At 41.4% G+C, this 18,121-nt stretch overlaps 1 protein-coding gene across 9 annotated transcripts in view; it reads right to left on the bottom strand.

The window, feature by feature from the left end:
* Window positions 1–18,121, bottom strand: part of DST (dystonin) — a 337,092-nt gene that overhangs the window by 152,939 nt on the left and 166,032 nt on the right. For all 9 annotated transcript variants that reach the window (XM_064145802.1, XM_064145796.1, XM_064145803.1 and 6 more), the window contains 12 exons: window positions 9,894–10,006; window positions 9,660–9,766; window positions 9,001–9,120; window positions 7,609–7,704; window positions 7,401–7,528; window positions 4,782–4,875; window positions 4,294–4,448; window positions 2,833–3,295; window positions 2,617–2,745; window positions 2,342–2,419; window positions 2,077–2,238; window positions 1,865–1,969 (listed from right to left, as the gene is read on the bottom strand). In XM_064145802.1, the coding sequence (XP_064001872.1) occupies window positions 1,865–1,969; window positions 2,077–2,238; window positions 2,342–2,419; window positions 2,617–2,745; window positions 2,833–3,295; window positions 4,294–4,448; window positions 4,782–4,875; window positions 7,401–7,528; window positions 7,609–7,704; window positions 9,001–9,120; window positions 9,660–9,766; window positions 9,894–10,006 (1,750 nt within the window). The remainder of the gene's footprint in view (window positions 1–1,864; window positions 1,970–2,076; window positions 2,239–2,341; window positions 2,420–2,616; window positions 2,746–2,832; window positions 3,296–4,293; window positions 4,449–4,781; window positions 4,876–7,400; window positions 7,529–7,608; window positions 7,705–9,000; window positions 9,121–9,659; window positions 9,767–9,893; window positions 10,007–18,121) is intronic.

Below are 18,121 nucleotides of genomic sequence, written 5' to 3'. Positions count from 1 at the left end.
TGAAACCATCGTCCTTGGGCATGTTCAGAATTCAGCCAAAGCCCTGACACTGATTTAAGTAAAGGCCGGACCACATCTTCCAAGGTTCCTCCCTATCTAAACTCACCTGCAATTTTACATCTCTACATTATCAAAAAGGCTGAGTTGTTCCCTGGAAAGAAATCTGCGATTAAAGTAATACTGAATACACAACAAAAATAATTACTCAAGACTCGCTGGAATGTGTAATTTTGTGTAAAAAGCTGCAAAGAAATGCCCTTCCCGAGGGATGTCTCCTACAGTGGCAGCAGGGTGTTGCTGCTAGAGAGATGCACTGCAGAAGTGTTCGCCAGCAGAGGGCACTCTTCACTCTGTGAAGTCTCAAAGTCAATTTCTCCAGGCAGTATGATCCTGAGGGAATTGGAAAGAGTTTTCCTACCGACTGCGATGAATTTCTAAGTGATGCATTAATGCACAGAATCTTCTATAGAAAATGAAGAAACTATTTTTCTTCTTTTTTTTTTTTTTTTTTTACCAAATATCCCATTATAGTATTTTTGCAGCCACCATAACCTGCACAGTCATCTTCATTGTGATGGTCTGGTTTCATAATAGCTACCTTTAATATATTAATACTAAACTAGAGCAACATATAATCTTAGAAGGTAGAATTTCCCACGTTGCATAGAAAATCATACATTAAAGCAAATGTCATGAGAAGAAAGGGAGGAGTTTTGTCCATGTTTCAAATTTACACAGATATCACACACAGTATCATCAGGGTTGGAAGAGACCTCACAGATCATCAAGCCCAACCCTTTACCACACAGCTCAAGGCTAGACCATGGCACCAAGTGCCACGTCCAACCTTGCCTTAAACAGCCCCAGGGACGGCGACTCCACCACCTGCCCGGGCAGCCCATTCCAGTGTCCAATGACTCTCTCAGTGAAGAACTTTCTCCTCACCTCAAGCCTAAATCTCCCCTGGCGCAGCCTGAGGCTGTGTCCTCTCGTTCTGGTGCTGGCCACCTGAGAGAAGAGAGCAGCCTCCTCCTGGCCACAACCACTCCTCAGGTAGTTGTAGACTACAATTGTAGTTGTAGACTACAAATTGTATCTACAAAATTTGTAGATACAAATTGAGCTAAGAACTGTAAAAATTCACCCTGACTGCTTTTTCATTCCTATCTTTTTGTTCTATCCATTTTTACCATCCACTGTATTTACTCTTTTCTTGAAGAGCTACAGGGAAAAAAACATTTTACATTCTCCTTTGGAGATCTCTACGACCCTGCAGCAGCTACCAATTTTTGTAGATTATTTACCCCTACTACAGAAGTACATACCACAGCCTGGTCAGATTTTTAACATCCTAACAAGATGCATAATTCACTGACAAGTAAGTTATGAAATCAACCCCAAACCATAATAGGAACCCATACATACAAGTAAGTGACAAGAAAAGCTCTACTGAAACTTCCTTTGGGTCCAACTACAGAAGGATGGTTCTGCCTGTGCCCTGTTTGCCAACACAAATTTATCAACAACTAGAAGATGTATATATGACTGGAAACATTTGTACAGATCATGTCTTGAAATTTTCATGTTAAATTTTATGAGGCTTTTATCTAATCAACCCAATATGCAACCATAATTTTGCAGAAGTGTTTTCACTTTTTAGAAACTGGAAGACAGAGATGCTGAAGGAATAACAAAACAAAGGTTCACTTTGCTGTTTACTTTCCCCATGAGTTAGCACTACTCTGTCTTTCCTCCAAAATCTGAGGTCTATGAAATAATATAAAATATTGGACTGGATGATGTTGGAGGTCTCTTCCAACCTGGTTGATTCTATGATTCTGGGGTGTGTGCTGTTTCTACTTACCTCTATGGTTAGCCTGGCTGGGTGGTTTTCAAGAAGCAATTGCTCTGCTATTTCTTGTACTGATTTAATAACTTCTTCCTTTTGATCAAGTTCCCTCATTAATTCCTTTTTTTTTCCAGAAGGAAGAAGAAAGAGGTAGAAAAATGTTAGATATCTCTTGCATTCTTAAAGATGATTGAATTATTCCCTCTGGATTATACAGCAATACATACTGCGTGGTATTCCTTTTTTCTTGTTATGTTGGGGTTTCTCTCACTCCAGTCATAAGCAACTTCTTCCTCTTCTTTTTCATTCAGCCATATCAGCTCTCTAGTAGCACGACACACAAAATCATGAAGAGTATCTAGATGTCTTTCCTGATTTCTGGAGGTGTTCTTTATTTAAAAGAAATCATAAAAGTCAGAATTCAAAATTCATCCCTTGTGGAAAATGATGTACACTGAAAAGCTGAACATTGAAGAGGTATAACAAACTCACCAAGAGTTTTGCATACTGACTCTCCAGTTTGTGCAATTTTTCTGCATAGCTGAGTTTAAGAGGGGCAGTCATTTGGATCTGTATTGTGAGCATGAGGGCAAAAGACAACAGTTAAGTTTAGACAGTTAAGCCATTAGGGTCTCCTTATTTCACACTAAGTGAAAGACATCAGAAGCAAAAGTAAGACTTTGAAACCCAAGCAGAGTTCTAAAATTAAGCAATAGTTTAAGGGTCACTCAGTAGTAATCAAATAAAGAAAGAGTATGATGCTGTACCTCACTAATTTTAGCTTCTTTAAGGCTGGATTCAAATTCTTCAATAGCTTTATGGACATTTTTGTGATTTTCTAAATGGCTTTCCACACTTGGTAAATCTGAACCCCATTCTGCTCGATCAAGTTGCACCTTACAGAGAGGAAGGGAAAATGAGTCACCATGTACAAGCAGTAAACAGAAGTATTAGAAACAGTTGTTTTCCATAAAGATTGTTACCTGCATTTCTTCTACCCAGTTCAATAGGTCCTGGACAAATTTCATGTTCACCTCTTCTTCTGTTAAATTCTGATCCACAAAAGCTGATTTCATAAGAGGTTTTCTGATTTGCATCAGTTTGAGTGTTTGCAGACTCCCACTGTCTACTCCTGTCACATAGCTTTGAATTAACCGTGGTGGGATGCCTGGTGTGTAAGTGGGAGCGATGGTTGGTGTTAGTCTGGAAGTAAGACCTGATGAAAGATCCTCTGTCAAGCTGGAAGAAGCCAAAGTGGGTGTCAAACCTTGGGTCATTGCAGCATTTAATTCAGGGGTTAGATTTGTTGTGAATCCTGAGTTTAAGCTTTCAGTTATTCCTGATATCATAAGCTTTGTCTGCTCTGTTGTGAGTGCATGCCCCTTGTTGTACAGAGAAGCACATTCAGTCCGTATGGCCACCAGCTCATCACGAAGTTTTGCAAACCTATTGAAATAAGACAAATAAAACCATTTCACTGAATGCTTAAAACTTATCATGCTGAACTGAAGAGCATCATGAATTCACATGACGTCTTACACTTGAGTTGTACTTCAATATTGACAAATAAGCATTTATACCGGGAAGTATAAGGTATGTCAGCTTATACTTCTACAGACAAATTGACTGGGGAACAACCACAAAACCAGCATGGTATGGGCAGCAGCATGTACCATCCACAATTCCAGGGAACAGTCAGCAAAGTAGAAGTCTTACAAGATACCACACACATTGTAGTAGACCAAAAACTTGTAATTCAATGCCAAGGACCTGTTATGTGCTCAATCTCACTCAGTCCAGGGCAAATCACTGAGAGAGTAATTGGATACTGGAAGAGACTGCCCAGGGAGGTGGTGGAGTCGCCGTCCCTGGGGCACTTCAAGGCAGGATTGGACGTGGCACTTGGTGCCATGGTCTAGCCTTGAGCTCTGTGGTAAAGGGTTGGACTTGATGATCTATGAGGTCTCTTCCAACCTTGGTGATACTGTGATATCCAGAAAAAACTTTGCAGCCACTTCTTCTTAAAAATCTAATTATGCTGTTTAAATGCATCTATCTACTAGGACTGTACACACTGCCACACAGAAACCAGTATTATTCCTCTTATCACCAGTTTTGACACCTAGAGCTATCACCAAAAACCTCACCTCTGTTTTGAGTATAAATGCATTTTATGTGGGGAAAAAAAAAGGCAGCTAACATTGCTACATTCAGACACTTGGTAAACATTGAAGTCATTTATGGTAAACCACTAAACTTTCACAAATGAGTACAAACAGTGCTTCACCTTCAAAAACATCTATGAGTCATGTAGCCACCAGAATACCTGCTAATCTTGATTTCAGTGCCCACTGAGAGATTGAGAGTTATCCATTTGAAAATTGTGTCCACAGAAGTATCCATATTTGGGACATTTATTCATACACACACACACTGCAAAGTACCTTTGCACAAGCTGGTCTGCCTGGTAGTATTTTCCATCAATAAGAATTTGGGCATCAACCACTTGCTGGCGGAGAAGATTCTCGGATTCAAGAAGAAACCCAGCTACTTCTGCTTCATGCTGGAACTGGAGCCCTGACTCTAGCCGCTTAGCATCCTGAATAAAGAAGAGAAAGCCATTAAGCCACGCAGCTTAACCAAAGAAATGAGCTGTAAGCAATTTTTTTTTTGGTAAAAACTTCTGATCTTGAAACAATAGTGACATGTTTTATCTAACCACCAACAGAAATGTTTTAAAACATCTAACTGAACTCACTCCAGGCAATTTGTGGTATATTCCTGAAGAAACGTTACACTAAACATAACACTACGATGAAAATAGAAGTAGCAGCTATCAAGTACACTTTCCTTAAGAATTCTTTTACTGAAAACACTCACTCCATGCAATAAGTTCATGAACACAGGGAAGTAAAATCACCAGCTGACTTACAGACTGCAGAGCGTTCCGGGCAAGTACTAGTTTGCTCTCGCAGCTCTGGCTGTCTCGCTGAATTCTGTTTGCAATCTGCTGCAGTATCTCCAACCTAGATGATGCCAGAGCATTTGAGAAATAAAGAGTATCAATGTTAGTTTTATTTACTGCTGCATGACCTTTAAAACCAAACAACCAAACAAACAGCATCTGTTACAAAGCACAAATACATACAAGTTACCTGCTTCCTTCTAAGGTGCCATTACCAAAGCTTATACAAGATTTAATCAGCGTGGGGCCACAATTAACAGAAAGGAAATTCTCGTTAGAGTCAACGCTGGTCCGAGCACTAGTGCTGTTGGTAAACAGTGAATCACTGCTATGATAGCTGTAACTACTGCTGTTCATTTTTAACTCCAGAGCAGGGTCCTTCTGGCTGTTTGCTGAACAATGAAAACACGAAACAAAGCTCCTACAAAACGTACAGCTTCTAGGGATGAAATTTCACTTCTGGTCTTGAACACTCATCTCTCCTCCTTTAAATAGGCCTCAGCATATGCATTCAAAACCCAGCAATTAATAGTCTGCCAACTCTTCAAACGATTTTACCTGAGGCTATGTACACTACCCTGCTTTTGGCTTCCCTGCCTGGCCTTAAAGCCTTGCAAGTACAGACAAGGCAGCAACACGAGGGCGTCTCTAGGAAACAGACATGCCAAATATTTTATGTAAGTGTCACTAGATGTCTGTAAGCCAAGTAAGAACTTAAAGAAGTCTTTGTGGTTTTTCTCAGCCTTTTCAATAAGAAGTTTGTAAAAAGAAAAAGAGTGAAGTGAAAAATCCACACTCCATATTATGGTACAAAACATCTTCAGGTCAGACTGATTTCCTTAAAAAGGAATTGCACAGTAGAACTAAAGGACTATCATGGTTAATCAGCTCATAACAATATAATTTGGGACACCTGTACACCATCCAACCCACCACAATTACTCCACTGTCCAAGCATGTTCTCTAACTGCCCTGTGCCACTTATCTGCCTTCTTGCAAATTTCCCTTCAGTATCTTCCACATTCAGGGCTAATTGCTTCTCACTGTTTTGACCACAAAACAAGCAACCCTTAAGGTTACATTTGGGTTAGGTGTCCTTTTTCCAGCATTTCACCTGCTGCTTTCATGATCTCCTGAAAAACACCACTCACACCATAAGGTGACTAATGTTTGTAAAGAAGGCAAAAGCATAGACACACCCCTGCAGTAATGCCAAATTCTGATACTTTTGCAAACTAGAGCAGAGTTTGGCATTCTCCCCACTGACATCATCTTAATTTTGACCCCATATACAAATTCAGCCACACGTTGACTATCTGTGTTGATACTTTCAGATGTATTCACCAGACTTGCCAAAGTTCATTACTAGGGGAGGTCACATTTTTGCCACAACCAAATCACTTTCCAGCAGTTGTGTCTACATCTTGATTTAGTGAGATGTGCTAGTGACCACCATAAGAAATGCAACCAAGTTCTTGTGTCCAAATCCACTGACAATTTCAACTTGAACACTAAGCCAAGATCACTTCACTTTTCTCTCTAATTTTACAGTGACCACCATACACAGTGGTCATCACCATGAAATCCCTTAGGTGCTTCTACCAATCCTGAAACACGGGAAGCAGTTTATGTTTGTTTACCTGTGCTCTGAATAAGATTACCAGTACATTAGATAGGAAAAGAAATAAAATTGATGCCATTTATACACTTTCTCAACAAGGTTTTCTGCAAGCATGAATAAAATTCCTTTCAATGAAGGCAGGCACTGACTTCAGCTTTGACAGGTCAGGACAGGTTACCCTGCAGGATCTATCAGGCTGTTTTTCTGCCACTGCTTTTCAGCGTTCTGGCTTAGTATGGTGGGGATTGCTTTGTGTTCCTCCACAACAGTCTTTTCACAGCAGGATGCTGTGAATCAGCACCTCCCATTCAATGTGCCACTTCGGTCACGCTCTTGCTTTTGTAAGCATAACACACACTTATTCAACTCTGTCGTTGGGATCTTCTCTGGCTAAATTCTTTTTGAGGACTTTCTAGACAAGAGTCTTGACTCATTACATCTAATTTTAAGTACATAAACTAGAGAGAACGCTCACTCTACTGTCACCCCATGCCAGGATTCCCTAAAGTGATTCAGTGTCTCCTTTGGATGTTAGGTAGAACAATTCCAAGCCCATGTGTCCATACCTATCTACAGGCAGAAGCCCAAACTTAAGAATTAAATAAAAAAGTGGGAGTTGAAAATTAATGTATGGAAATCTTTAATTAATAGATGAAACAATGTCCAAATGAGACAACAAAGCGGTATGAACGCAGTTCTAAATTTAGAAAGAAGGTGATTGTACTTAAGTGCTTTGGTGATGTGAAGCAAAAATACTAACCTGAGGCCACTGAAGTTATTTCTATCTGAACCTGCTTCTGTGAAGTAAGTACAGAACTTCAGGCCATGAACAAAAGCAGAATTATTAGATCAAGAAAAACAAAGTGGATGGTATAGTGAAAGAAGACATCTGCAATTTTGAATATGGGTTAAAAAAGAAGAAAATGTATTAACAAAGCCTGTCAAACATTCATTCACTACTGTACCTCTCCACTTCAGGTCGAAGGGTCTTCTCTCTTTCCAGCATGGCAATAATAAGCTTTCCCCATTCTTTTTCTGTATCATTTGGATGATAGCCTTGAGGCAGTTTGATGCGTCCAAATTCTATCCAGACCTTAACAACACAGACACAATTTGTTATTTTAAGCCATAGAAAGGGAACTTCTACACACTTTGAGGCATGTTAAAACTTACCTCCAGCAGTTTGTAGAGACGTTTAATTTTTGATTTATCTGTTTCCTTTGGTGGAATTTCTCTTTCTTTAAATTGTAAATATTGATTATAAAGTGCCTACAGAAACATAAAAAAACATCATTAGTTTTAACTCACAGTGAGTAGAACCTTAGAATCAACCAGGTTGGAAGAGACCTCCAAGATCATCCAGGCCAACCTAGCACCCAGCCCTAGCCAGTCAACTACACCATGGCACTAAGTGCCTCAGCCAGGCTTTTCTTGAACATTCCAATGCCAATCACTCTCTCTGGCAAGAACCTCCTCCTAACATCCAGCCTATACCTACCCCAGCACAACTTGAGACTGTGTCCCCTTGTTCTGTTGCTGGTTGTCTGGGAGAAGAGACCAACCCCCACCTGGCTACAGCCTCCCTTCAGGTAGCTGAAGATAGCAACGAGGTCACCCCTGAGCCTCCTCTTCTCCAGGCTAAACACCCCCAGCTCCCTCAGCCTCTCCTCATAGGCTTTGTGTTCCAGGCCCCTCACCAGCTTTGTTGCCCTTCTCTGGACACCTTCCAGCACCTCAACATCTCTCTTGAATTGAAGAGCCCAGAATTTGACACAGCACTCAAGGTGTGGCCTGACCAGTGCTGAGTACAGGGGCAGAATAACCTCCCTTGTCCTACTGGCCACACTGTTCCTGATCCAGGCCAGGATGCCATTGGCTCTTTTGGCCACCTGGGCACACTGCTGCCTCATCTTCAGCCTACTATCCACCAGTACCCCCAGGTCCCCTTCTTCCTGGCTGCTTTCCAGCCACTCTGTCCCCAGCCTTACTCTCTAAACTCCCTCCTCATACTCCTCATAAGCTTGAGTTCTACAAAAAGTAGTAACAAGCTAAAAGTTTGCTCTGATTGTTTATATATTAGTAATGTACTTATACTTCAAAATGTTAAGCAATAATACTGTTCTACAGCTGACCTCATCGTGTAACTTAACAAGCACTTCATCTGCTCAAGAATCCTTTGACTCAGTGAGATAAAGTGCCATTCCAACAAGGAGTTTAAGACAAAGTGCCATTCCAACAAGGAGTTTAAGACAAAGTGCCATTCCAACAAGGAGTTTAAGACCAAGTGCCATTCCAACAAGGAGTCTAAGACAAAGTGCCATTCCAACAAGGAGTCTAAGACAAAGTGCCATTCCAACAAGGAGTCTAAGACAAAGTGCCATTCCAACAAGGAGTCTAAGACAAAGTGCCATTCCAACAAGGAGTTTAAAGACAAAGTGCCATTCCAACAAGGAGTTTAAAGACAAAGTGCCATTCCAACAAGGAGTTTAAGACCAAGTGCCATTCCAACACGGAGTCTAAGACCAAGTGCCATTCCAACAAGGAGCTTAAGACACCACACCTCACCTTCAATTCCACAGGATTGTTGGGAAATGTTCTGTCAGACATGATCGTGACATGGTGTCTAATCCACTGCATGAGGTAGTTCACCATATTCTGATATTCAACCCATTTGACTTCAACATCCTACCAGATCAGAAGAAAATCATGTGAGAGCACATTTTGCAGTCTTTGAAGTATGAGGTGTTAACATACATGGAAAAGAGATTTCTAAAGCCTTCAATTTTGAAACAGTGTCTACTTGCTCATGGCAAGTCTCTTAAATTTTCCACATAGGTGATTTCATTCTTCAATTTTGGTCTCAATAATTCCATTGAAAACACAAAAAAAATCCATTTTAATATACTTAAAATTCCTAAGAACCAAAGAGGTGCTGCTCAGACAGGTCTATGACTGAAAAGTAAGAACTCTGACTTTTCCAGCTTAGGGTATACTGTTTTTTGTTAAGCTCTTTGCACAAACATTTTAATGTACTGAACATGAAGTAGCTGCTAGGCTTCTAACTTCTCAACCCTATAGAAAACCTCAAGCTTCATAGGAAATCACACAAAGGAAAGAAAGTGTGACAGCAGTTCTACAGAAGATCCAGCTAACATAGTGGAGCTAAAATCAAGAATTGTAGTGATGAAGTTCACAAACTGCACAGGTATTTTTCTCCAACTTACATTTGCACCAATGCCTTCACCACCTTCTGGTACTTTGGGAAATGCATCATAAAGTGAAGACACATAAGTTATTACTGACTTCTCATCAGGTGAGGAAACATCAACATCTAAAACCAAGACAGCACAGTGTTTTGTCAAGTAAGCGTAAGAACACCCACAAATATGCTACAATCTGCAGACAGTTTGGGTTTTAATATTAGGGGTTTGCAACAAAGCCCATTGCAGCTCTCTTACCTTCAGGATCCAGAAGTCGGGCAACACCAAGTTTTTCTGCTACAAAAAAAGCATGTTCTAAATTTGCATGGTTGCTTTGAACAGCAACAGTGTTCATGTCTATCAGGTCCGGCCTGTCAAATGAAAACAATTACATTTGATTACAACTCTGTACCAGTCCTAAACCACTGCTGTATCAGTAAAGCAAACCCAGGGCACAGAGGAGACAGCAACAGGTCTCTGATGAAAATAGGATTGTGTTGAAGTTGTGTGAACAAGCTAAGGGTCAGTGTTATGTGATAAACAGTACAGCAGGTAACTGCAATACTGTCAGGTCCTTATCTACAAACTCAAGTTTTTGGCCATCCCTTATACAGCAATCTTTTGCCATCTCTGCTGGTGTGCACTGCTTCTGTATTGCTGCACCCTGTCCTTTCCACTGCCTCTGAGGAAGGGAAACTCTCCTTTCCCTTAGGACTCATTTATGTGAGAAAGTTCATTTCTACATTTTACAAGTTTACAGTCATTTCATCTCAACCTCTCTAGCTCATGCCAGAACTCAAACAGAAACAAGTTCAATCACAAAAACGTGACTGAAATCCCTAAGACAAGCATTCTTGCTGGGCTTTAAGTCTTGTTCAAGCTGCTTCAAATCTCTGATTTCAGAGAAATTGCTGCCACATCTCCTGCAGATAACCCTCAGCTCCATGTACTTACACCTTCACCCTGCTAAACTCCACTGCCAGTCACAGAACTTGTTTTAATGGAATGCTAGTCTTAAGCCAATCTTACCTATCAACATCTTTAAGGCCCCTAAGTATTATCCTGTACCTCTATCACTAATGTTTTAAATGAATATAAAACTTCTCCCTTAGGTTTAGCTGTGTGGTAGTTGCTTTACAGGTTTTTGCACTCTCAGGACACAGCCTGTTATTGCCTGACACTGCAGGAATTCTCTTAGCAATAACAACTAAAAGGAAGCAGTGAACTTCAATGCTGAGCAAAAACTTGAATCTGAAACTTTCACTACTAAAATCTTACTCTACTGAAAAATCAGACCCACACAAACAAAATTTAAAAGACAAAACCAAAAGAAAAAAAAAATTTGAAAATCTCATTTTTGTATCTAGAGAAAACTGTTTTCTTTGTTTTTCCCAGCAGAAGCTCTAGAGAACTGCAACAGAAAGAAGTTAACAGCAATGAAAATCACACTGTTCAAAAGGAATTGTAACATTTTGTTTGGCAACACCCCAAAATGTTTGGGGAAACTTTGGGGAACTCAGTATAAGAATCATAGAATCATAGAATCAACCAGGTTGGAAGAGACCTCCAAGATCATCCAGTCCAACCTAGCACCCAGCCCTAACCAATCAACTAGACCATGGCACTAAGTGCCTCAGCCAGGCTTTTCTTGAACACCCCCAGGGATGGTGACTCCACCACCTCCCTGGGCAGCCCATTCCAATGGGAAATCACTCTCTCTGTGAAGAACTTCCTCCTAATATCCAGCCTATACCTACCCTGGCACAACTTGAGACTGTGTCCCCTTGTTCTATTGCTGGTTGCCTGGGAGAAGAGGCCACCCCTCACCTGGCTACAATGCCCCTTCAGGCATAAGGTTGTGTTTGAATTAAGAGTCCTCTAATAAGCAACATTAGGGCAAGCCCACAAGCCAGATGATAATGCTGCACCTATTATTTCTTGAAAGAACATTTAATAATAAAGCTCCAGTGGTGTAAAAAGAAACATATTCCTCCTAAACCCCTGGGACTTTTCCACTTCCCATAAGCTTAGTGGGAGCATGATCCAGCTCATGCCATTCTTCTCTGCACTTCAGTGCAAAGAAAAACAATGCAAGAACACCAAGATCAGTCATTGCTCTTAGCAGCACATAAAATCCAAGAAAAATAAAAGACAGTACCAGAAAAGGAAATGGAACTCTTCAAGTTTCCTATTTCAGCCACAATAATGGAGATAGTATTACTGAGTAATAAAGATTGCTTCTACAGCACAGTTTTGACATGGGAAGCAGGGTTCTGTAAGTTTATACTGTTGGTTTGCCTATTTTTTTCTCACCTGTTTTCTTTACATTTGTTTCACACTTGATAAAAAGGGGCTGAGAATTGCCAACTCTCAGAACAAGAAAAGACAAGTTTCTGAAAGTCTTCTCTGTGCCCAGAAAAAGGGGCTGCAAGCTACTGAGACATGACATGATAATCTCCTTACAATAATGCCTTCTTTTGGATGGAGAGGAGGTGAGATGTTTCTCACTGCAACACAGGTAAAAATGAGTAAAACCAACTGCTGCTGTAAAATACAGCATTTTTACACTGGTGCTGTGGCTTCAATGCTACAATGGAAGAAAAGCCCACTCTCTGAAATGCCTCCCCCACCTTTTAAACATACTTTCCTATCTCTGCAACTCATAGCAGAATAAGGTTACTCCAGTTCCCCCTTTAAAATAAAGGGCAATAGACAATGAATATTGCTGTTTTCAGTTAATTATATACTTAACACATAGCATAACCACCTAGTGGACCCCTATACAGTCCTCCACCCTCTGCACAGCAATCTTTCCTCCTCCCAGATAGTAGAGGGACATATTGCAAAGCCCCAGGAAAATGCACTTATCTTCCAGAGCTTCTTTTACACTCATAAAACTGGATCTGAAAAACACGGCTCAGGAAAGCCCTGCATATCACTTTGTTCATTTTGTCTTCTCTCCCTGTTTTCAATGAAGCTCAATTTTACCCTGCCCTAAGCTTGCAGAGATCCCTGCCCACTAATTGGGTACATGAGAATTAGCATTTGAGCATGCACACACAGATCTCAGTGCTGTGATCACTGATCACCACCCTTTTCCAAGAAACAAGGGAATCTGTTATTAATGAGCACGGATTGCACAGAAGGATTTTTGCTGGGCTGTACGCTCCCAAATGCTCCCAAACATTTCCCAGCATCTTTAGCACTTAATTTCTCCTTTGATTTCTGAATTCTGCTTGAATTTCAGTTGTGACAAGTACCTTTTTAATAAGTATTTAATTGACTTAGTTGACATAAACACCAGATTTAAAAGCATCATCCATCGTGGCAGATATTTTTAAGGCTGAAAATATATGAGCTTTGTAGAAGCTATTTGGCATGTCCTAAAACTATATCCATTTGCATGGCAGTAATAAGTGGTTTTACAGATAGTCAAGAAGAAATTCAATTAAATGCACTTTAAAGACAATGACTCCACCTTTTGTCATAATACTGTGAGTCATTTTATGGCAGGTTTTTCAGTGGTTTGGGGCTTCGCCATCAAGATACACATAAACATCCCAAACACCAGCCGAGCTGGAACATTCCACATGAAGAAGGTGATTCTGCTGCTGCCACACCTAAGTTAAAAGGTTTGGCTTCTACACAGCAAGTCATTAATCACCCCAGTTACAAGCAGATGGGAAGGTGCTTGCCATTAGAGATCTTAGTGCAAGTGTCAGAAATTGGACAGCTTGTATCAAAGGTGAGGAAAAAGAGAGGGGTTGGAGAGCAGCCAAACAGAGAGGGATCTGGGGGTGCTGATTGATACCTGCCTGAAGATGAGCCAGCAGTGTGCCCAGGTGGCCAAGAGAGCCAGTGGCATCCTGGCCTGCATCAGGAATGGTGTGGCCAGCAGGAGCAGAGAGGTCATTGGGCCCCTGTACTCTGCACTGGTTAGACTACACCTTCAGTACTGTGTTCAGTTCTGGGCCCCTCAGTTTAGGAGGGACATTGAGATGCTTGAGCGTGTCCAGAGAAGGGCGACGAGGCTGGGGAGAGGCCTTGAGCACAGCCCTACGAGGAGAGGCTGAGGGAGCTGGGATTGGTTAGCCTGGAGAAGAGGAGGCTCAGGGGAGACCTTATTGCTGTCTACAACTACCTGAGGGGTGGTTGTGGCCAGGAGGAGGTTGCTCTCTTCTCTCAGGTGGCCAGCACCAGAACAAGAGGACACAGCCTCAGGCTGCGCCAGGGGAGATTTAGGCTGGAGGTGAGGAGAAAGTTCTTCACTGAGAGAGTCATTGGACACTGGAATGGGCTGCCCGGGGAGGTGGTGGAGTCGCCGTCTCTGGAGCTGTTCAAGGCAGGATTGGACGTGGCACTTGGTGCCATGGTCTAGCCTTGAGCTGTGTGGTAAAGGGTTGGACTTGATGATCTGTGAGGTCTCTTCCAATCCTAATAATACTGTGATACTGTGAATAATACCATTTCAATTATGATCAACTGAAGAAAACAAATGCCTAGCATCACAAAGACACAACTGAATAATACCTGCAGGACAGCACACAGAAGTAATGCAGGGAACATGCAAACAGTTTTCCAAGTGAAAACTGTTACTAGAGAAAAGTTTTATCCTTACAGCAACGATAAAACAAAAAAGCATGCTGCTGAATACAGCTCTGAATGTTGTTTGTTCAAGAATGTGGCAAACTATTTTCTCAAGACCCGCAGGTCTCCAGCCTCACTAAGACACTGCTAATGTGTAACAAGACCGTTATGACTTGTAGACTCTGGTTTTGTTTTGTCTTGTGTCAGTAGGACGGGAATGCCTGTACTAGACATTGTTTTATGTGCCTCTGTAGATTTCACTCCATGTCTCACTGAAGATATGCAATCATGCCTTCTTATTCCCTCAAGAACTGAAAAATTCCCCTGTGACTTGAACTGTTCAGCTCTCTTTTGTGTACCTCTCTTTCAATTTTTCATATACAATGAAAAATTCTGGGGAAAATAATGGCAAGTGACAATGAGCTGGAATTATTTTAACAGGGGCATGATACTCACAGATACATCTCCTGGCTCTTCTTCAGACATGCCAACATGTTATATATTAAGATTTCCAAGAGAAAAAGAATGAACATTTCAGCTGTACTAAAAAAAAACCACCAAACTAAACAAAACCAACCAAACAACCCCACAATCAAAACAAACAAACAGCACCCCTAGTGTCCTAATTAATTTAGCTCCTAACACAGCTAATTAAGATTTCTTCTGCTGTGCCTGTCCTTCGCTAAGTATTGAGTTTAACAAACGACTGAACCTTCCTGTCCCACCTTTGTTAGTACAGTGAAACTTCACCTGCAACTTCCACATTGATTTAGATAAAGACACAACTGAGGCATTGTATCCACAAAGCCCTATTAGTTAAATGCTGAGTTCAGCTTCAGCCATGCCTAATGAATCCTAATTACAACTTGGCACTAAGCTCGCTATGTAGATTTCAAGCTCAGGATACACATGAATGAAATTAGGAAGGGTTTTGCTCTGACCTTTCACCAGCTTTAAAACCAGATTTTACATTCTCTTCCTAATACAAGATGGTTTTGTCATCACAAGATTGGCAATGGAAGAGTAACTGCCAGTTTTTTTGCTTATGGTGAAACTGAAATAGAAACAAGGCTCACAGCTGCTAACCTCAACCCATACCGTGCAATCTACAGAAACAAGCATAAATAATGTACATACCTCTCCTTGGAGAGTCTGAACGTCAAAAAGACAATGAAGAAAACCAAACAGCTGATTTTTTTAATGTTCTGCCTGACAAAACTGCCACCAAAACCCAGCAGCAACTGCCTGACACACCAACTTCACACTTAGCCTTCATACAGTCACCAAGAATAACTTGGTACCTTCTACAACAATGACTTAAAAGATTTCCCAAAGGTTCCTTGTGACATGTGGCTTTGGAGACAGCCCAAATCTCACGTGAAAAGGGCACTGTTAGAAGACCAAGATGTTTCCCTGTTGTATTTATCAATGGGTACACATGCCAACATTGCTCAAACACCATACCCTGTTTGAAAAAGGTGTCTGATACCCTTCAGTGTCCTGGTCTTTACCAATCAAAAAGAAACACACACATGAAAACTGAATTTATAAACCTGGCCTTTCAATACAAAGCTTTACTTCTGCTTTGCTTCCATTTGGCCCAATAGAAAGGGTTTGATTCCATCCCAGTATTTTTGTTCTTCTCAGTTCCTGCAAAAAGCAAACTGTTAACTCTCATTCAGTTGCTATTTAGGAGTAGGATCCAGCAAAACACACAGAGGATTTTAAGTCCAGTCTGAAATGAATTAACCATACTGCTTGGAAGTCCTCCATCTAGGAACAACCACCAACCATAACACAATATGTTAAAATTGCAAGCCTGCTTCCAGGACTATTTTAACACAGCCTTTACCAAGAGCCATCACAGCATTCAATTAAACTGCAGCTGAAGTTACTTGCTATTTCTAAACCCATTACTTTATATGTATGTGCATACTCATGTGCAAGTAACATCAAAAGCACATCTGCCTGTCAATGTTTTTAATCATCCTAAAGGCTGATTATCTTTCCCCAAATTGCCAGTTCTCAGTGCCAAGTTCATTTCTTCTGCATAACAATAACCGCTGAAAACAGTAACAAACACGCTTCTGAACAATGCAGGGGAGGAGGCAATGCAACCAAACTCACATTTTGTAAAGCTGGGTAACAACAAACCACAAGTCACAAAAAAGCAAGCCAAAACTAGCAGAGCCAATTGATCTCTTTATTTAAAACATATCCTCTGGCATTTCGAGGCTTGACACTGTAATATTTAGTTTATTTCTCATTTCGTTCCCAGGGGTGGTCAACGTGTTACTGCAACTTGAGGCATCACCATCCCTCCCCTTGAGGAATGTATTCATGTCAGTACCTGAGCAGTTGAAACAGGTTTTAACAGCAGAAGGATGCCATATGTGCTGCCAGTCAGGAGCTTACTGATCAACTAGCTATACATACATGGCTAATTCTCCTGAGTAAGGCCGAAACAGCTTACTCTAAAACAGAAGAGTCATTTAGCAGGCAGGAATCTAGCTTGCTCCCTGCTGTATTGCACTCTGAAAAACATGGACTTAGTAATTCTTAAAGCAAACAGAGTTCTTGTGGTAATATTCCAACAGGAAAGCACTGTGACCCTGAAAAACGTGTCTCACTTTTTCTTCCTTTGGGAACATGCTCTTGGCTGCAGCTTCTCAACTTTTCCTCCTACATAAAGCACCCAGTGTACCTACATGCCTTCTGCACTGCATTCATTGTTAGCCTCTCCTCCTCTTCTTTTTGGGAACAGCAGCTATTCTCTCCCTCCTTGCTCACTCTCTCAACTGTATACAACTTAGATTTACAGACATCATTACAGTTTTATACAAAGTTTACCATTATCACAGGGTCCTTTGGATCAAATCTCCACATGCCTTTAACAATACAGCAAAACACATTTTTTCTTCAAGTGCACCCCCTTTTAACTCTGTCACCACTTCCCCTTTCTCTATAGCATTTCTAACCATTACTAATTGATCATTCTTCTAAGCCAGAGCTAGAATTTGTAAAACATTATTAGTGCCATGGTTTAGTTGACTGGCTAGGGCTGGGTGCTAGGTTGGACTGGATGATCTTGGAGGTCTCTTCCAACCTGGTTGATTCTATTCTATAAAACTTTTTCATGTGGTCTCAGCAAGCCTTAGGTTAGCATATTGTTTCCTGGTCTCAAACACTTTATGTGTATACCAGAGTCTTGCTTGCTTGTCTGCTGCTGGACAGTTTATCCATCTTTTTCCCTAACAAGTACAGTTGCTGAAATTCACCTACAAGTCCAAACATAACTGCACACATCTATGCTGATAGTGTACAGAAGGCCGGATCAAGGGTCCATCACTCTTTAACTGCTAGCCCTCCCCACAGCATGACTATGGCCATTGCCAACTGTACCCTTCTAGACAACACATAGCATCATAGAATCAAGCAGGTTGGAAGAGACCTCCAAGATCATCCAGGCCAACCTAGCACCCAGCCCTAGCCAGTCAACTAGACTTCCTTGCCAGCCCATTCCAATGCCAATCACTCTCTCTGCCAACAACTTCCTCCTAACACCCAGCCTAGACTTCCCCTGCCACAACTTGACACTGTGTCCCCTTGTTCTATTGATGGTTGTCTGGCAGAAGAGACCAACCCCCACCTGGCTACATCCTCCTTTCAGGTAGTTGTAGACAGCAATGAGGTCCCCCCTGAGCCTCCTCTTCTCTAGGCTAAACAACCCCAGCTCCCTTAGCCTCTCCTCATAGGGTTTGTGTTCCAGGCCCTTCACCAGCCTTGTTGCCCTTCTCTGAACACATTCCATTCAGGGACAACACTGACCCAGGACTGCAATCAAGAGGCTGCAGCCTGTCTGAGGGACTGAGGAAGAGTTCATCCACACAGACATAAGC

This window comes from Pogoniulus pusillus, chromosome 7 (genome assembly GCF_015220805.1).
Source record: "Pogoniulus pusillus isolate bPogPus1 chromosome 7, bPogPus1.pri, whole genome shotgun sequence".
NCBI lineage: Eukaryota > Metazoa > Chordata > Aves > Piciformes > Lybiidae > Pogoniulus > Pogoniulus pusillus.
The sequence above is the reverse complement of the archived record's forward strand: the minus strand, read 5'-3'. Positions and strand labels throughout refer to the sequence as shown.